General features: G+C 39.7%; 2 protein-coding genes and 1 long non-coding RNA gene across 5 annotated transcripts; all 3 read right to left on the reverse strand.

Moving 5' to 3' along the window:
* Positions 1-802: 802 nt before the first annotated feature.
* Positions 803-14,569, reverse strand: LOC135341303 (fibropellin-1-like). 3 transcript variants are annotated; one of them, XM_064537819.1, is made up of 9 exons: positions 14,219-14,555; positions 7,630-7,778; positions 7,457-7,560; positions 7,329-7,396; positions 7,183-7,278; positions 6,688-7,122; positions 4,971-6,638; positions 4,875-4,908; positions 803-1,079 (listed from the first exon to the last, which is right to left on the reverse strand). In XM_064537819.1, exons 1-9 carry the CDS (start codon positions 14,511-14,513, stop codon positions 1,076-1,078), a joined length of 2,853 nt encoding a protein of 950 aa, XP_064393889.1. In that variant the 5' UTR covers positions 14,514-14,555; the 3' UTR covers positions 803-1,075. The 3 variants fall into 3 exon arrangements, with proteins under 3 accessions (XP_064393889.1, XP_064393888.1, XP_064393891.1); XM_064537818.1 differs by having other exon boundaries at positions 1,078-1,218; positions 14,219-14,569; XM_064537821.1 differs by lacking the exons at positions 803-1,079; positions 14,219-14,555 and adding exons at positions 1,085-1,218; positions 7,841-8,131.
* LOC135341304 (fibropellin-1-like) lies at positions 9,788-13,452 on the reverse strand. Its single transcript, XM_064537822.1, has 3 exons — positions 13,087-13,452; positions 10,852-13,040; positions 9,788-10,737 (listed from the first exon to the last, which is right to left on the reverse strand). Exons 1-2 carry the CDS (start codon positions 13,142-13,144, stop codon positions 10,894-10,896), a joined length of 2,205 nt encoding a protein of 734 aa, XP_064393892.1. The 5' UTR covers positions 13,145-13,452; the 3' UTR covers positions 9,788-10,737; positions 10,852-10,893.
* LOC135341305 (uncharacterized) lies at positions 13,674-14,208 on the reverse strand. The gene is made up of 3 exons (XR_010396549.1): positions 13,989-14,208; positions 13,803-13,906; positions 13,674-13,741 (listed from the first exon to the last, which is right to left on the reverse strand). It is a non-coding gene; the product is annotated as an uncharacterized LOC135341305 (long non-coding RNA).
* Positions 14,570-15,984: the final 1,415 nt, after the last annotated feature.

Genomic DNA, 15,984 nt, shown 5'->3' on the forward strand with positions numbered 1-15,984 from the left:
CGTTTGGCACCGATCCCCACTGTAACCATCAGCACATGTGCAAAAATATTGGATGCCAATTTCTTCAATGCATGTGCCACCATTAAAGCAGGAATCTGGATCACAGAAATCAAGATCTATCTCACAAACATCACCAGTGAATCCATCCATGCAGTCGCAGCTAGTCTCAGTTCCAAAGACCTCAATACAGCTTCCATTGTTCATACAGTTAACACTCAATTCTGTACCACAAAAGTTGTCATCATTATCACAATGATCTCCACTAAAACCAAAGGAGCAGTTACAAAAGGTTGCTAGTCCAAATCCTTCGATGCACATCCCATTATTAAAGCAGGAGGTAGCTTCGCAAAATTTAAATCAGTTTCACACCTACCTATATCGCTGCTCCACCATGGTCCAGAGCTACAGAGACGGAGCATACAAACAGCGTGTGAGAGAAATTGAACATGGCTCGTTTTCACCGTTGGTTTTCTCTGCTGCTGGAGGGATGGGTCCGACAGCAGGGATTGTGTACAGCTGTGATGTGCAGTGAACCAAAACAATGTTTTCCCTTGTGGAATAGCTATATGCTGCGAGCTGTCTGTTATTGTTTGCAAACAAGAATCTGGAACTGCACATATTTTGGGAATCTCAAAACTGAACCCAGTAGATTATGTGTGCTTTACTGTTATAATTGTGAGTCATCGAAGTTAAATTTAAATTGTACGTTCTAGTTAATAATTATTATTAACAATCACTCGAGGTGAAGTCTCTACAACTACACTGTGTATATATACTTCTTTTGACGCAGTTTGCACCACGATACGTTATCAGAAACAATATTACAAAACAACTCGTACTTCAAAATAATTGCTATCCCAATTTGCATGTGTGTATCACCTGTAACAAAATGGGTGATTACAATGACAGAATGTGTACTATGTTTTATACACACCAAATTGTAAATATAGATTAACATAAAGGTTCGATGGAGTGTGATAGAAATAAGAACTGCATTGGTAAGCTAATAAGTATAAGTAATGTAGGGTTCTTCATTCTCCATTTTTGTGTACGAGTCAAAGTTTCTGCATATCAATCATCTACAAAAAAGAATCAGTCTTGTAAAATGAGCTCGATTTTACGTATGAATACTTGTTTCCCAGTGAGTGGGCAGATCAAAGCAATCCAGTGCTCAGTATATGGCATGTTGCATCACTGCCATGGCTACCATCTATTGCACTGCATTATATCAGAGATTGAAGAGAGAGGGATATTTGATGACGTGTACATACAATCCGTGTTGCCCAAAATGGGCGTGGCACATTGTCTTTACTGCAATTTCTATGTAAACTCATGTAAAATACTTTGTGGGACTGTATCTCTGGACTTGCTGCTACCATAGATTGAAGAGTTCTAACTCTTCAATCTATGCTGCTACATATAGAACAAAGTTGATATTAAATGCAAGAGTAGACCTTTGGGAAGTGCAACAGCTCCTCAGCTAAAAGCCAAGAGACAGTTTGCTTGATCACTTCAACTTTTTTGACCTCTTGTACTTGTCCTGGAGCAAAATTTTGCAAAATTGTACACTAAAAATCGATTATACTTTCAGCACCAGAGCGATCTAGCCTTTGAGACAGGCACCAGTACATAGAATACATAGCTAACATTAAAACTCATCACTAAACCATCTTATGAAAACCAACTTGCTTTCTGCTACAGTCCCACAAAGGCTAGTATAGCCAATAAACCAGGGAATCTGGCGTTCTGGATTTTATTGCCACCAAATATATTGTAAAACAATCTGTGGCTAGTCAATTATATGATCATAATTCTTCAAGTGAGTCATCCAGCTTTCCATGGGCCTGTTTTGTTTTATTTACAAATTAAACCGCCATTTTTATAGCAACACGGAGTGCCTAAACTTTTTACTCTGTTTTACATTGAGCACATAAGCTCACGTGATCTAGTTTCATATCCCCTTCTCTTCAATCTCTGATTATATGGCATAAGCACTGGATTATATGCACTTGCACTGTGTGTAAATGCAGTAGATTTCTTATTAAGAGATACTATGATCTACGGTGGCCGATAGGGGTCACCCGCCTCCGCTTGCCGCCAACTAATACCGCGAACGGTAAACTTTTTACTGCCCGCGGCTAACACTATTACCGCAAGCAGTAAAGGGTCACCGCTCCATTTAGCCGCGAGCGGTAAACGAGTGACCGCCCGCGGCGAGGTCCAAAAGTGTTTGGTAAAGGTATGTGTTTCTAATAAGAGCACACCCACTATATTCTACTAAGTAATATTTAGAACACACCTAGCCAAGATTAAGTGTTTTAATGCGTGCCGAGGATTGGCTCGAGGTTAACGTAATGCTCGAGGCGGAGCCGAGTGCATTACGTAACCGAGAGCCAATCCAAGGCACTGGCATTAAAGCACGTGGTCTTGGGTAGGTATATTCTAAATGTTTTAGTGCTTCACGTGACCACTTGCCGGATTGCTCCGTATACTATGGTTCGAAAATCAGTAGCCATTTTTTTTTACAAAATGGCTGTCGATTTGCTGCACCTGTAATTAAGTGACTCCAAAGAGCTTAAACTGCGTTCTTCTGCAATTCCAGTCAAAACTAATGCGTGTACGGAGTGGGGTGTTAAACTCTGTGCGGATTGGTCAAGAGCAAGAGCTGTTGAAGTTGACCGAGTAAGCCCAACAACACCATTGCTACAAATGCTTGTGCCAGACTTTGTATACTGGTTGGAAAAGTTTGTCCTTGAAATTAGCAAGCAAACAGGAACAAAGTACCCTCCAAATGCAAAGACACTGTATGCCATTGTTTGTTGCTTTAAGCGGTATTTTGAAAGAAATGAAGTGTATGATGTCAACCCCTTGAGTCCGCTTGATCCTAGGTTTGGGAACTGTGCTACTACACTGTACCGTCAAGACTTCAGCGACCAGCTAATAAAGGAACGTACAGGACATCACTCGCTGAAGCTCTACATGAATATAAACGAACTGGACCCGACCAGCAATACAAGGTATCGATGGCACTACTCCCACAAATAGACGGGAAAGAGAACAAGAAACTGTGTATGGATGCTAATGATGATGATGAGTTTATCCCTATGAAAAGCCCAAAATTAAGCCAGAAGCCCTCAAAGCCATGTTTGAACATTCATCTTTACAAAATTACACAATCAATATTCAAATGAAGTAATATTTTGTATGTATATAATTCCTTTCTGGTGCGTGTGCATTAACTAGTTAAAGCACACTTAAGTGTGCATTATGCTATTTAATGTAGGTGTCACATGACCACTTTTGTGCACTGTCATTGGCTAGTGGTGACGTGATCAGCACTAAGAGCGCATAGGGATTTCATCTGTAAGCCCTGGAGCAGAGGAGGTTGGACGCGCGTCACATTCAGTGTCACATATCATGTGACACAACTTCAATTGCTGATTGCTCGCGTATGTACGCAGCAAGCCCCTGTGAGATCGCGAGTGGGCATCATGGCAGTTGCAGCTAATGTTGGAGAGCCTGATCTTTGTCAGAGTTGCGGAGAAGACCTTGATGATCATACACTTCTGTTTATACATACCCGAGGAGAGGTAATTGGCTATACTGTGCCTAGTTTTCCAGTCCTAGAAGTTAAATTTACCCACGTTAAGTACGCAAAGGACGACAGCATGACTAGCTATGATGGATTTATTCGAGAAACTTCTGAGCTAGTGAAGGTAAACACTATGATATCAGTGTGCACTGGCTGTAAAAATAGTTTTTTTATTCCTATGGATGAATTTATGAAGTCAAACGTAGAGCTAGAGCTCAACACTTTCGACAACAACTGAGAGGCTAATGTTCAAAGAGGAATTCTTTTCTTCTGAGGCCTTGTAGGTGTTAGCAAAGTAGGACTGGAAACATGTCTTGGTCTTTTTCCATTGCCCTCCATCTTCCCACACGCCCGCAATCTATATTCATTATTCAATACACGCAAACATAATTACTGCTGACTTGGCAGAAATAAAGTGCTGACATGACTAAAAAAGGATCCCTAGGATCCCTTTATAATTATATTCATCATTTATCACATGATTTATTATTACCAAGTATGACGCGCGTCCAACCTCCTCTGGCCCTGGAGTACTATGGCATAGTACTCCAGAGCTTACAAATGAAATCCCTGTGCATAGTCTATGCTTTGTGAAGGTCCTCTGGGATGTGTAATAATTTAAAAGCTCTCCACACAGATGCTGCAAACACAAGGTGCGCTCTTATTAGAATTTCGAGATATCTTGCGATTGTTACCGCTGGCGGCGAGGTTTTTGACCGCGGCGGTTCATGAAGGCGGCCACTCATTTACCGCTCGCAGATAAGTGAGGCGGTCCCTCTTTACCGCTCGCGGTATTTTTCGGGTGGGTAAAAGAGTCAACATTCATTTACTGCTCGCGGGTAGAGAAGGCGGCGACCCTTTACCGCGCACAGCATAGGAGGCCGGAAAGCGGAGGCGGGTGACCCCTATCGGCCACCATAGATATCCATTTGGGACTTATGCCCCACCATCCAACCCTATAACTCATTTGGTCCCTTTTATAGGTTACTACTTTTATAACTACTAGTGGGAAGAAAACCTAAAAATTTACTGGAATTCAGCAAAACTAATGAATACACTAAATTCCTTCAAACACATGTCTTTTATTACGATTTATATGACCAGTCAGACAAGTTTAACGTCATTGGGCAACAAGTTAGTTATTGCAGGCGCCCTCGTGCAACATGCCATATATTGCACTGGATGACATAATTCCCGAGGGCCGCAGGCCTCGAGGGCATTATATTGCTCCAGTGCAATATATGGCATGTTGCTCTCTGGCTGGGCAATAACTAATACTTACCTTTTTGATATCATTTTGTCTTGGTTTTGAGCGCCTATAATTATTAGTACAAACTATAATTAAACTTATTGACTCCATTTTATTTCTTGAACTCACCTTCAACTTTACTCTCATAGATAGGGTTCGATATCATAATACCTCCTACCACTGGTAGTCCTGCCACATTACAAATTCTCTTCTTTTGATGAAGTTTGCACCACAATACTAATAGTAGCATTAATGTTGCCAGAAACAATATTAGCAAGAAAGCACCAATAGCTATAGCAACCACACCACCAATCGTAGCTTTGGTACATGATATTCCAAAAACCGAATTGCACAAATCTAGCGTATCAGTTTCACATCGGCTCCCCAAAAAACCAGCAAGGCACAAACAGCTAAACATTACGCCGAATTCCTCTACACAGGTTCCATTGTTCTCACAGCTATTACTGGTGCAGGCAAAGAAAGATGAATCATCTTGATCACAAACGTTCCCAGAATAACCATCCAAACAAATGCAATTGATTCTTGATCCTTCTCCCTCGATACAAGTGCCTTCATTTGCACAAGTGGTTGGCTGACAGTAATCAAGATCAATCTCACATCTCAGACCATTGAAGCCCTCACTACACTCACATGTAATAGGCTCACCATTGGTTTCAGAACAGTTTCCATTAAAGCTGCAGCTATTCTCAAAACAAATTTCTGTTTCACACTGATTTCCACGATAGTTGATAGTACAGTTACAGGAAATATGGATACCAATGCCTTCAATACATGTTCCACCATTGTGACAAGAGTCCTGGTCACAAAGTGGGAGATCCAGCTCACAATTTTGACCGGAAAATCCTTCAAAACATTCACAAGTTGTCATTGTTCCCACACCTTCTACACAAACACCACTGTTCATACAAGTTGAATCAGTACAAAACCCGAGGTCTGCTTGACAAGCATTTCCTGTGAAACCAATAGCACACATACAAGAGAAAGTTCCATTTCCAAGGCCAGCATCAATACAAGTACCATTATTCATACAAGGTACATCGTTACATGGGAACAGAGGTATACCACAGTTAAGACCAGTGTAGTCTGGGGTACAATCACAAGTGTAGGCTCCATTAAGTAGGTTGTTACAGGTTGCATTATTCAAGCAAGGGAACTCATCACATTCATTGATATCAACAGCACACGTATATCCTGTGAAACCTGTCAAACAAGTGCAAGAAAATGTTATGTTTCCATCGATACACGCACTGCTACCAAAGTCACTGCAGGGACCAAACGGAGCTGGACCAAATGAGCAATAATCTATATCGTTCTCGCAAAAGTCACCAAACCAGCCTGGGTAACAATCACATGTGAAGCTGTTGATGTCATCTATACACACTCCATTTTGACAGCTGGGACTAGCGACACATTCATTAATTTCAGTTTCACAAAATTCTCCAATAAATCCATCGATACAATCACAAGAGAAAATACCAAATCCATCGATACACGTGCCATTGTTACAGACTCCTTGGATTAAGGAACATTGATCTATTTCAATCTCACAATTCTCACCAGTAAAGTCAATAGTGCAGTTGCACGTGTAGTTTGTAGTGCCAATGTTCTCACAGGTTGCATTGTTAAGGCAAAGGCTAAGAACACATGGGTCAAATAATGTCTCACAGAATTGACCTGTGTATGCCGGATGACAGTTACATGTGAAATTGAATTCTCCACTTATGTTTAGTGCTCTGCAAATTCCTTCATTGAAGCAGGTTACATCTTGACATGGACCTGTATTGGACTAGTGTATAAAGTGTACATGGAATGTTTACATACTTACCTGACGTCCTAGTGATTGTAACAAACAAAGAAGTATCAATATCCGTGGATACATCAATACTGTCTGCTAGACTCCCAAATACCACTGCATTCAGATTTAGACTGAAAATGGCCAAATTGTCACTGAACAGTTGAACAGGAATCGTATCACGAAGAAAGATCTGTTCTTGAATTACAATGAAATTGTTTTGTCTGTCTAAACTTGCAAGTGATGAAACCGGATAATTCTTTTCTCTAGAACCACTGTCATATCTAAATATATTCTGAATTGTTTCGGTTTGTAACATTGTCAAAAATATACCCACTATGTTATCAAAAGCTGATTCATTCACTATCACTGTGTAATTCAATACTCCTCTACCAACTACAACATCAGCCTCATCGAGAGTCAAATAATAGGCTGTGGCATTAGTTACCAGTAGAGATGATGCTGGCCCTGTAATTAAAAAATACTAATGAAAAAATGCATAATTATTATATTTATTTTGTATTTCACATTGTTGGCAAGTTGCTGTTGTATGATCTCCATAGGAACCAAAGGGGCACACGTCCGTGCAGTGAGCTGTCAATAAGTATTCCGGTGGTTCACAGGCTGAAGTTTAGCAGTGAACAGATGTAAACAATTATAATTATATCACTTACGATGTTCATTTATTTCAGGAGTTCTCAAATCAGCCCAAAAGATTTGCATTGACTGTACCACTGTGTATCTAATACCAAGGTTGATAATTATTGTTAATACACACTTTCAAGAAGTTTGTTTGTCTTACACAAAGTATACTGGACCCGAGCCTTTTGGGGGAGCTGTCCATTTAAACGTAACATTCATCTTACTGCTCCCATTCACATGCGTAACTGCACTGCCGAGGGGGTACTGCGAAGGGGGTGGTGCAAACAATTATTCATTGTTTAGGTGGCCGTAAGAAACTATAATAATTCATACCTGAGCTTGATCGCAACTCTGAAAACCAAACTCGTTGGTGTTTGAAGAATTAAAAATGCCAGTAACATTGTCAGGAAACCTGATCTTTCTTGCTTGAATTAGAAAGCCTTTGAAACTCACCACATTTGACTTGTTGGCTTGTAGTATCACTGTGTGTGTGTGTTGTGAAAATATTTTGCCTAGCTACATTTGTCTTCCTATATACTAATACCTGTGTAAGTGACTCCAGGTACATATTGATACACACTGCTTGGAGCAAGAAGTTCTTCGATATCTAGTTCATATGGGTTTGTTTCCACTGGTTGTGATGTAGTTCCATGGTCTGGCTGTAAGGTAGAACATGCTTCAGGTGGAGCTCCTGATGAATAGCCATCACTTTGTTGCATTAGTGTAGCAATTAGACTGAGTATAATAATGAGTCGATACATCTTTTGCAGAAACTGTGTGGAATTTTCGATTAGCTATAATTTCTATATGGTGAGAATAATACAATTGCATCTGTTGTGTGGTGTATGTGCAGTGAACCTAAACAATGTTTTCCCTTGTGTAATGTCTGATGGTTTATGTTTAGATGTATAGTGAAATGTTTGTTTTGTCCTTGGCGTTTATAAACAATTAACTTGGCAAAACTCTGATCATTGACACTTTGCATTGACTGTACCACTGTGTGTGTATCTAATTAGCAAATTGATATTATTTAACACACACTTGCAATAGCGTTTGTTGTTTGTCTTACAAATATACTGGATTTGAGCCTTCTGAGGGAGCTGTTCATTCAACAGTAACGTTCATGTTACTGCTCCCATTCACATGTTTATAACTCACTGCGATGGGTAACTCCACTACGAGGGGTACTGCAGGTGAACTGTTTTCACTTACCAGAGGATCACGGTTTTGAAAATCATCTCGTTGGTGTTTGAGGAACGAAAAATATTTCCGGTAACTTGTCAGGAAACTCGTTGCCTGAATTAGAAACTCACTTAATTGGAAATGTTGGCTTGTAGTATGACTGTGTGCTTGGTGTGAAAAAGTAGTTGCATAGATTTACATGCTCTTCTTCGCTAATACCTTGAGCAAGAAAATGTTCACACAGTGTAGTTAGCGGATTTGTTTCCGCTGCATGGTGGTGGTGGAGCTCCATGGTTTGGCTCTAAGCTAACAGGTTTGATGTGGAGCTCCCGACGAATAGGTTGTTTTGTGTAGCAATTACCCCCGAGTACAATAATTAGTTGACAGACTATAATAGGGTAGCTTTAATTTCTATATTGCCTGAGAATAACATAATTATTGTTGTGTGCATGGTAGTGTGCATTGAACCTAAACTGTGTTTTCATTTGTGGAATAGCTGATGATTTATGTGGAAATGTAGGAAACTGTTTTATTTTGTCTTAGTCTTTCGTAAACAACTTAGTTAAGAACCTGTAACTGCAAACATTAAGAACTGGACCTAGATAAACTATGATTATATATAATTATGTGTGCTTTATACAATGATAAGAAAACACTCGAGGTGAAGCCTCTATTTACACTGTGTACATACGGTAGTAGAGTTTTTGGGAACGAGCTATCTTGTATCTTGAGCAACATTATCATAAATACAATGCTCAATAGAATAAGTCATGGAACACTAGTATTTGATAGAGTAAGTACATAAGTTTAGATCAATAATTATGGAGTTGTTCATAGTTGCTTCATTCTTGTGTGTACAAGTCAAGGTTTTCTGTTTATCATTAAATTATGTTTATCTGCACAAAAGAATCATAATTGTATTAAGTGAGCTCCATATCTCATATGAACATTTACCATGGTAATAATGTTATCAGATGAAAGGTATTCATGTTTACAATACATTTTGGGAAAAATAATGTGCAATTGACGAGATAAAAAAAAATGGTAGTTCTTTATAGTACACTAACTTGTTCAAGAAAAATCAGCCTTAGCCTACCGGAGGACAAATACATTGACTCAATATTTATTGTGCTCACCTTCAACATTTCTAGTATCATGCAAAACAAGCCCCGATCTAGCACCATGCACTATCAGTTTGATACTTGATGTATACAAACCTACAAAGAAGTACAAGCAAGCAAGACTGAGGAACAATGCAAAAAAAATCTGCTGGCAGATGGAGGCCAGAACAGCAAGTGAACTGAATGAACAACTACTAGGAAAAGCATTGGAATATGCTCGGAAAAGGTATATACACTCAAGCTAGGTAATAGCCCTGCCAATCACAGAGCATAGTTTCATGCTTTACAAGGGAGCCTTTAGAGTTGTCTCCGACATGGTTGGCAACCTCAGAACCTACATTCTCACTGTGTCTGTGGACAGCACTTCACAGTAGAGCATGCACTCAGCTGCTCTATGGGAGGATTTCTAACAACAGAAATACGCAACATCACAGCAAATCTCATGAGCGACGTATGTCCAGACGTGGGTATGGAATTAACTCTACAGCCTGTGACAGATGAGCAATTCCAACTCAGGACAACCAACCGTGAGGACGACGCTCTCCTTGATGTTGTTGCCCAGAGCCAGAGCTACAGAAGGAATGAGATGGAGTATACAAACAGTGTGTGAGAGAAATCGAACACGGCTTGTTTTCACTATTAATTGGTTTTCTCTGCTGCTGGAGGGATGGGTCCGACAGCAGGGATTGTGTACAGCTGTGATGTGCAGTGAACCAAAACAATGTTTTCCCTTGTGGAATAGCTGTATGCTGAACTGTCCGTTATTGTTTGCAAACAAGAATCTGGAACTGCACATATTTTGGGAATCTTAAAAACTGAACCCAGTACATTATGTGTGCTTTACTGTTATAATTGTGAGTCATCGAAGTTAAATTTAAATTTAAATTGTACGTTCTAGAGTCTATCACTCGAGGTGAAGTCTCTATATAACTACACTGTGTATATTATACTTGGCAGTCGGGTTTCCTTTGTCACAAGCTGCAAGTTTCGTTAATCAACCTTTTAAATGAAGAATAAGTCATGGAAAGTCATATTAATTAATTTAAGTGTGCTATAATTATGAGTCATCGAAGTTATTTTGAGTGCTACACGTTCATAGTTGCTTGTGTACGAGTCAAGTTTTCTGTTCATCAATTATCTACACAAAAGAATGATAACAGTAGCTCAATACTCAGTATTAAGCATGAACACTTACACCTTTGCGCTCTCTTCATTCTGAGTTCATGTCAGTACACTTATTTCCTGTGCTCACCTTCATTGTTGCAAAAAACTGGGTTCGATATCATGACACCTCCTACCACTGGTGATCCTGCCACATCATAAGTTCTCTTCTTTTGACGCAGTTTGCACCACAATATACTAATAGTAGCATTAATGTTGTCAGAAACAATATTAGAAAAAAAGCACCAATAGCTATAGCAACCACACCACCAATCGTAGCTTTGGTACATGATATTCCAAAAACCAAATTGCACAAATCTTGAGTAACATCAATAGAATTTAGTCCTGAACCACTGGTTAGTCTGCAGTCAACACCACTGAAACCATCTGGACATACGCAATGTGTTGTATAACCAATTCCTTCGACACAAGTGCCATCATTTTGGCATCGATAAGTGGGTGCTTTATCACAAAAATTATCGTCCGTTTGGCACCGATCCCCATTGTAACCATCAGCACATGAGTAAGAAAATTGGATGCCAATTTCTTCAATGCATGTACCACCATTAAAGCAGGAATCTGGCTCACAGAAATCAATATCAATCTCACAAACATCACCAGTGAATCCATCCATGCAGTCGCAGCTAGTCTCAGTTCCAAAGCCCTCAATACAGCTTCCATTGTTCGTACAGTTAACACTCAATTCTGTACCACAAAAGTTGTCATCATTATCACAATGATTTCCACTAAAACCGAAGGAGCAGTTACAAAAGGTTGTTAGTCCAAATCCTTCGATGCATATCCCATTATTAAAGCAGGAGGTAGCTTCGCAAAAATTTAAATCAGTTTCACAACGGCCACCCAAAAAACCAGCAAGGCAAGAACAGCTAAACGTTGGGCCGAATTCCTCTACACAGGTTCCATTGTTCTCACAACTATTACCAGCACAGGCAAAGAAAGCTCTGTCGTCCTGATCGCAAATGTTCCCAGAATAACCGTCCGAACAAATGCAACTGATTCTTGATCCTTCTCCCTCGATACAAGTGCCTTTATTTGCACAAGTCTTTGGCTGACAGTAATCAAGGTCAATGTCACATCTCAGACAACTGAAGCCCTCACTACACTCACACATAATAGGCTCACCATTGGTTTCAGAACAGTTTCCATTAAAGCTGCAGCTATTCTCAAGACAAATTTCTGTTTCACACTGAATTCCACGATAGGTGCCAGCACAGTTACAGGAAATATGGATACCAATACCTTCAACACATGCTCCACCATTGCGACAAGAGTCCTGGTCACAAAATGGGAGATCTAGCTCACAATTTTGTCCGGAAAATCCGTCAACACATTCACAAGTTGTCATTGTTCCCACACCTTCTACACAAACACCACTGTTCACACAAGTTGAATCAGTACAAAACTCGAGGTCAGTCTGACAAGCATCTCCTGTGAAACCAGTAGCACATTCACAAGAGAAAGCTCCACTTCCAAGGCCAGCATCGATACAAGTACCATTATTCATGCAAGGTACATCGTTACATGGGAACAAAGGTATACCACAGTTAAGACCTGTGTAGTCTGGAGTACAATCACAAGTGTAGGCTCCATTAAGTAGGTTGTTACAGGTTGCATTACTTAAGCAAGGGGCCTCATCACATTCATTGATATCAACAGCACACGTATATCCTGTGAAACCTGTCAAACAAGTACAGGAAAATGTTATGTTTCCATCGATACACGCACTGCTACCAAAGTCACTGCAGGGACCAAATGGAGCAGGACCAAATGAGCAATAATCTATATCGTTCTCGCAAAGGTAACCAGACCAGCCTGGGTAACAATCACATGTGAAGCTGTTGATGTCATCTATACACACTCCATTTTGACAACTGGGACTAGCACTCTCACATTTATTAATATCAGTTTCACAAAAGTCACCAATGAATCCATCGATACAATCGTAAGAGAAAATACCAAATCCATCGATACACGTGCCATTGTTACAGACTCCTTGGTTTAAGGTACACTGATCTATTTCAATCTCACAATTCTCACCAGTGAAGTCAATTGTGCAGTTGCACGTGTAGTTTGTAGTGCCAATGTTCTCACAGGTGGCATTGTTAAGGCAACGGTTTAGAGCACATGGGTCGAATAATGTCTCACAAAATTGACCTGTGTATGCTGGATGACGACAGTCACATGTGAAATTGAGTTCTCCACTTGTGTTTATTGCTCTGCAAATTCCTCCATTGAAGCAGGTGACATCTTGACATTGATCTGTTGGAATTGTATAAAGTGTACATGGAATTGTTTACATACATACCTGGCGTCCTAGTGATTGTAACAAACAAAGAAGTATCAATATCCATGGGTACCTCCATACTGTCTGCTAGACTCCCAAATACCACTGCATTCAGATTTAGACTGAAAATGGCCAAATTGTCACTGAACAGTTGAACAGGAATTGTATCACGAAGAAAGATCTGTTCTTGAATTACGATGAAATTGTTTTGTCTGTCTAAATTTGCAAGTGATGAAGCCTGATAATTCTTTTCTCTAGAACCGCTGTCATATCTAAATATACTCTGAATTGGTCCTGACAATGTTAGAAATATGCCAAAAACGAAATCAAAAGCTGTTTCATTCACTATCACTGTGTAATTCAATACTCCTCTACCAACTACAACATCAGCCTAGTGTAGATGATGCTGGCCCTGTAATTAATTATTAATGAATGCAGTAATATAGTTATTTTGTATCTCACATTGTTGGCAAGTTGCTGTTGTATGATCTCCATAGGAACCAAAGGAGCACACGTCCGTGCAGTGAGTTGTCAATAAGTATTCCGGTGGTTCACAGGCTGAAGTTTAGCAGTGAACAGATGTAAACAATTATAATTATATCACTTACGATGTTCATTTATTTCAGGAGTTCTCAAATCAGCCCAAAAGATTTGCATTGACTGTACCACTGTGTATCTAATACCAAGGTTGATAATTATTGTTAACACACACTTTCAAGAACGTTTGTTTGTCTTACACAAAGTATACTGGACCCGAGCCTTTTGGGGGAGCTGTCCATTCAAATGTAACGTTCATCTTACTGCTCCCATTCACATGGGTAACTGCACTGCCTAGGGGGTACTGCGAAGGGGGTGGTGCAAACAATTATTCATTGTTTACGTGGCCGTAACAAACTATAATAATTCATCTCGATAATTCATACCTGAGCTTAATCGCAATTTTGAAAACCATACTCGTTGGTATTTGAAGAATTAAAAATACCGGTAACATTGTCAGGAAACCTGATATTTCTTGCCTGAATTAGGAAGCCTCTGAAACCCACAAAATTTGAATTGTTGGCTTGTAGTATCACTGTGTACATGTTGTGAAAAAGTAGTTCATCTACATTTAGGTATACACGATGGTATACTCTTCTTACTGTAAATTGTATACCTGTGTAAGTGACCCCAGGCACATATTGATACACACTGCTTGGAGCAAGAAATTCTTCGATTGCTAGCTCATATGGGTTTGTTTCCGCTGGTTGTGATGAAGCTCCATCATGGTTTGGCTGTAAGGTAGAACAGGCCTCTGGTGGAGCTCCTGATGAATAGCCATCACTTTGTTGCATTAGTGCAGCAATTAGACTGAGTATAATAATGAGTCGACGCATCTTTTCAGAAACTGTCAGTTTAATATAGGGTGTAATTATGGCCCAAGATAACACAATCACATAATTATGCTGCATGTGTGGTATGCAGTGGACATAAACAATGTTTTCCCTTGTGGAATAGCTGATGATTTCCCTTGTGGAATGTCTGATGATTTAACATGCAGTGAACTGTTATTGGTGTTTGTAAACAAATCAGGCAATAATCTTAATGTTCAAGGAATATGCAGTCATTTCCCATGTGTTTTTCATGTTCTCAAGTGTATATATACAGTAGGTACGTTGTATTACTGTGAGTTAATAGAATGTACACTAGTAAATAATTCATGTGTTTACTGTACTGTTAGCTAGTGTATAATTTGTGAAAAATTTGCAAGTCAGCCAATCAGCAGAACATTTGACTTTGTGCTAACTTTTTGTGTTCTAGCAGGAATCATGGTGTCATATAACTACCGGTGTAGAAGCGATATGGGGCTCCGCTCATTTTTGGGCCCCCAGCCCTAAAACGCTAGCGATTTGGATGTTATATAGGGGGGTCCTATTGCACTAGTGCCCTTGGTCCCCCATAGTGATTTAGGGCCCCCCTACAGCAGTCTATTCTGAGCAGTGGAGTCAAGCCAGCACAACAGTAATAGGAGGTTGAGTTGAGAATCAAGTTATGTAGATCTAAATTTCGATCTATAATTTGTGATGCTATATAACAACAGTATAGGGCAGCAGCCATAAGTGCAAAATACCTGCGCGTTACAGTGTTAGCACAAAGCACCATTGTACACAGGACATGCATTCATACTGAACATAAGACGTTGGCTATAATTATAGCTACTGCATGACAATACAGGTTAGAGCATCAGCCACAGCCCACTTTGTGTAATTGTTATCAAGAAATTTTTTTGGTAGAGTTGAAAATAAACTATAAAGAAAGAGCAAGAAATTTTGCTAAATAGACTAGACAATAGCACTTGCAAGTCATGGTGTTATCAAACATTCAGCAAGAGAGCTTGGTGAATGGTAGGAGCTGCTTACCTATATGGCCATAGACTGTGAGTAAGCAGAGCAAGATCTAGTCAGCAAGGAACATCTAGATTTAATCAGAGCCTAGGGCTGAGATTAATACTATCTACACTGTAAGTTTTAAGTGGGGGCCCCAAATCTACACGGTATAGATTTAGCTTTTGCGAACTGATCACTACTCGCTATGTTTGCTGCTCGCAAAACATTCTAGTAGTGTCAGTACTGTTGATACATGTAAATGTAGTTTGCAGTACTGTGAAGTATAAACACCTCAGTCACTGACAGACAAAAATCTGGAACTGCACACATTTTTAATATATTAGGTAGTGCTATAGTGTCCATTAGTTCTGAAGTACATTTACAATTGCATACATGTTCTAAATTATGTGAGCAATCACCCAGAGGCATCACCAAAATAACAAGAGGGTATATAAGTAAATGGGGAGAAATGAATTAACTTAGAGTTTAATCTCTGAGTTCCTCGTAATCTTGTCTTCTCGGCCTGTTCTGTGCTGCCTCTTCATTATGTTCATGA

This window comes from Halichondria panicea, chromosome 9 (assembly GCF_963675165.1).
Source record: "Halichondria panicea chromosome 9, odHalPani1.1, whole genome shotgun sequence".
NCBI lineage: Eukaryota > Metazoa > Porifera > Demospongiae > Suberitida > Halichondriidae > Halichondria > Halichondria panicea.

Excerpts from the sequence above, each read along its gene's own strand:
- LOC135341304 (XM_064537822.1), bottom strand. The coding sequence starts at position 13,144 with ATGGAGGTACCCATGGATATTGATACTTCTTTGTTTGTTACAATCACT. Across the intron at positions 13,041-13,086 it reads TACAATCACTAGGACGCCAG|ATCAATGTCAAGATGTCACC; the intron begins GTATGTATGTAA and ends CAATTCCAACAG.
- LOC135341303 (XM_064537818.1), bottom strand. The coding sequence starts at position 14,513 with ATGCAGCATAATTATGTGATTGTGTTATCTTGGGCCATAATTACACCC. Across the intron at positions 7,779-14,218 it reads GCCTGGGGTCACTTACACAG|TGATACTACAAGCCAACAAG; the intron begins GTATACAATTTA and ends ACACACACACAG. Across the intron at positions 7,279-7,328 it reads TCCTGAAATAAATGAACATC|CCTGTGAACCACCGGAATAC; the intron begins GTAAGTGATATA and ends GCTAAACTTCAG.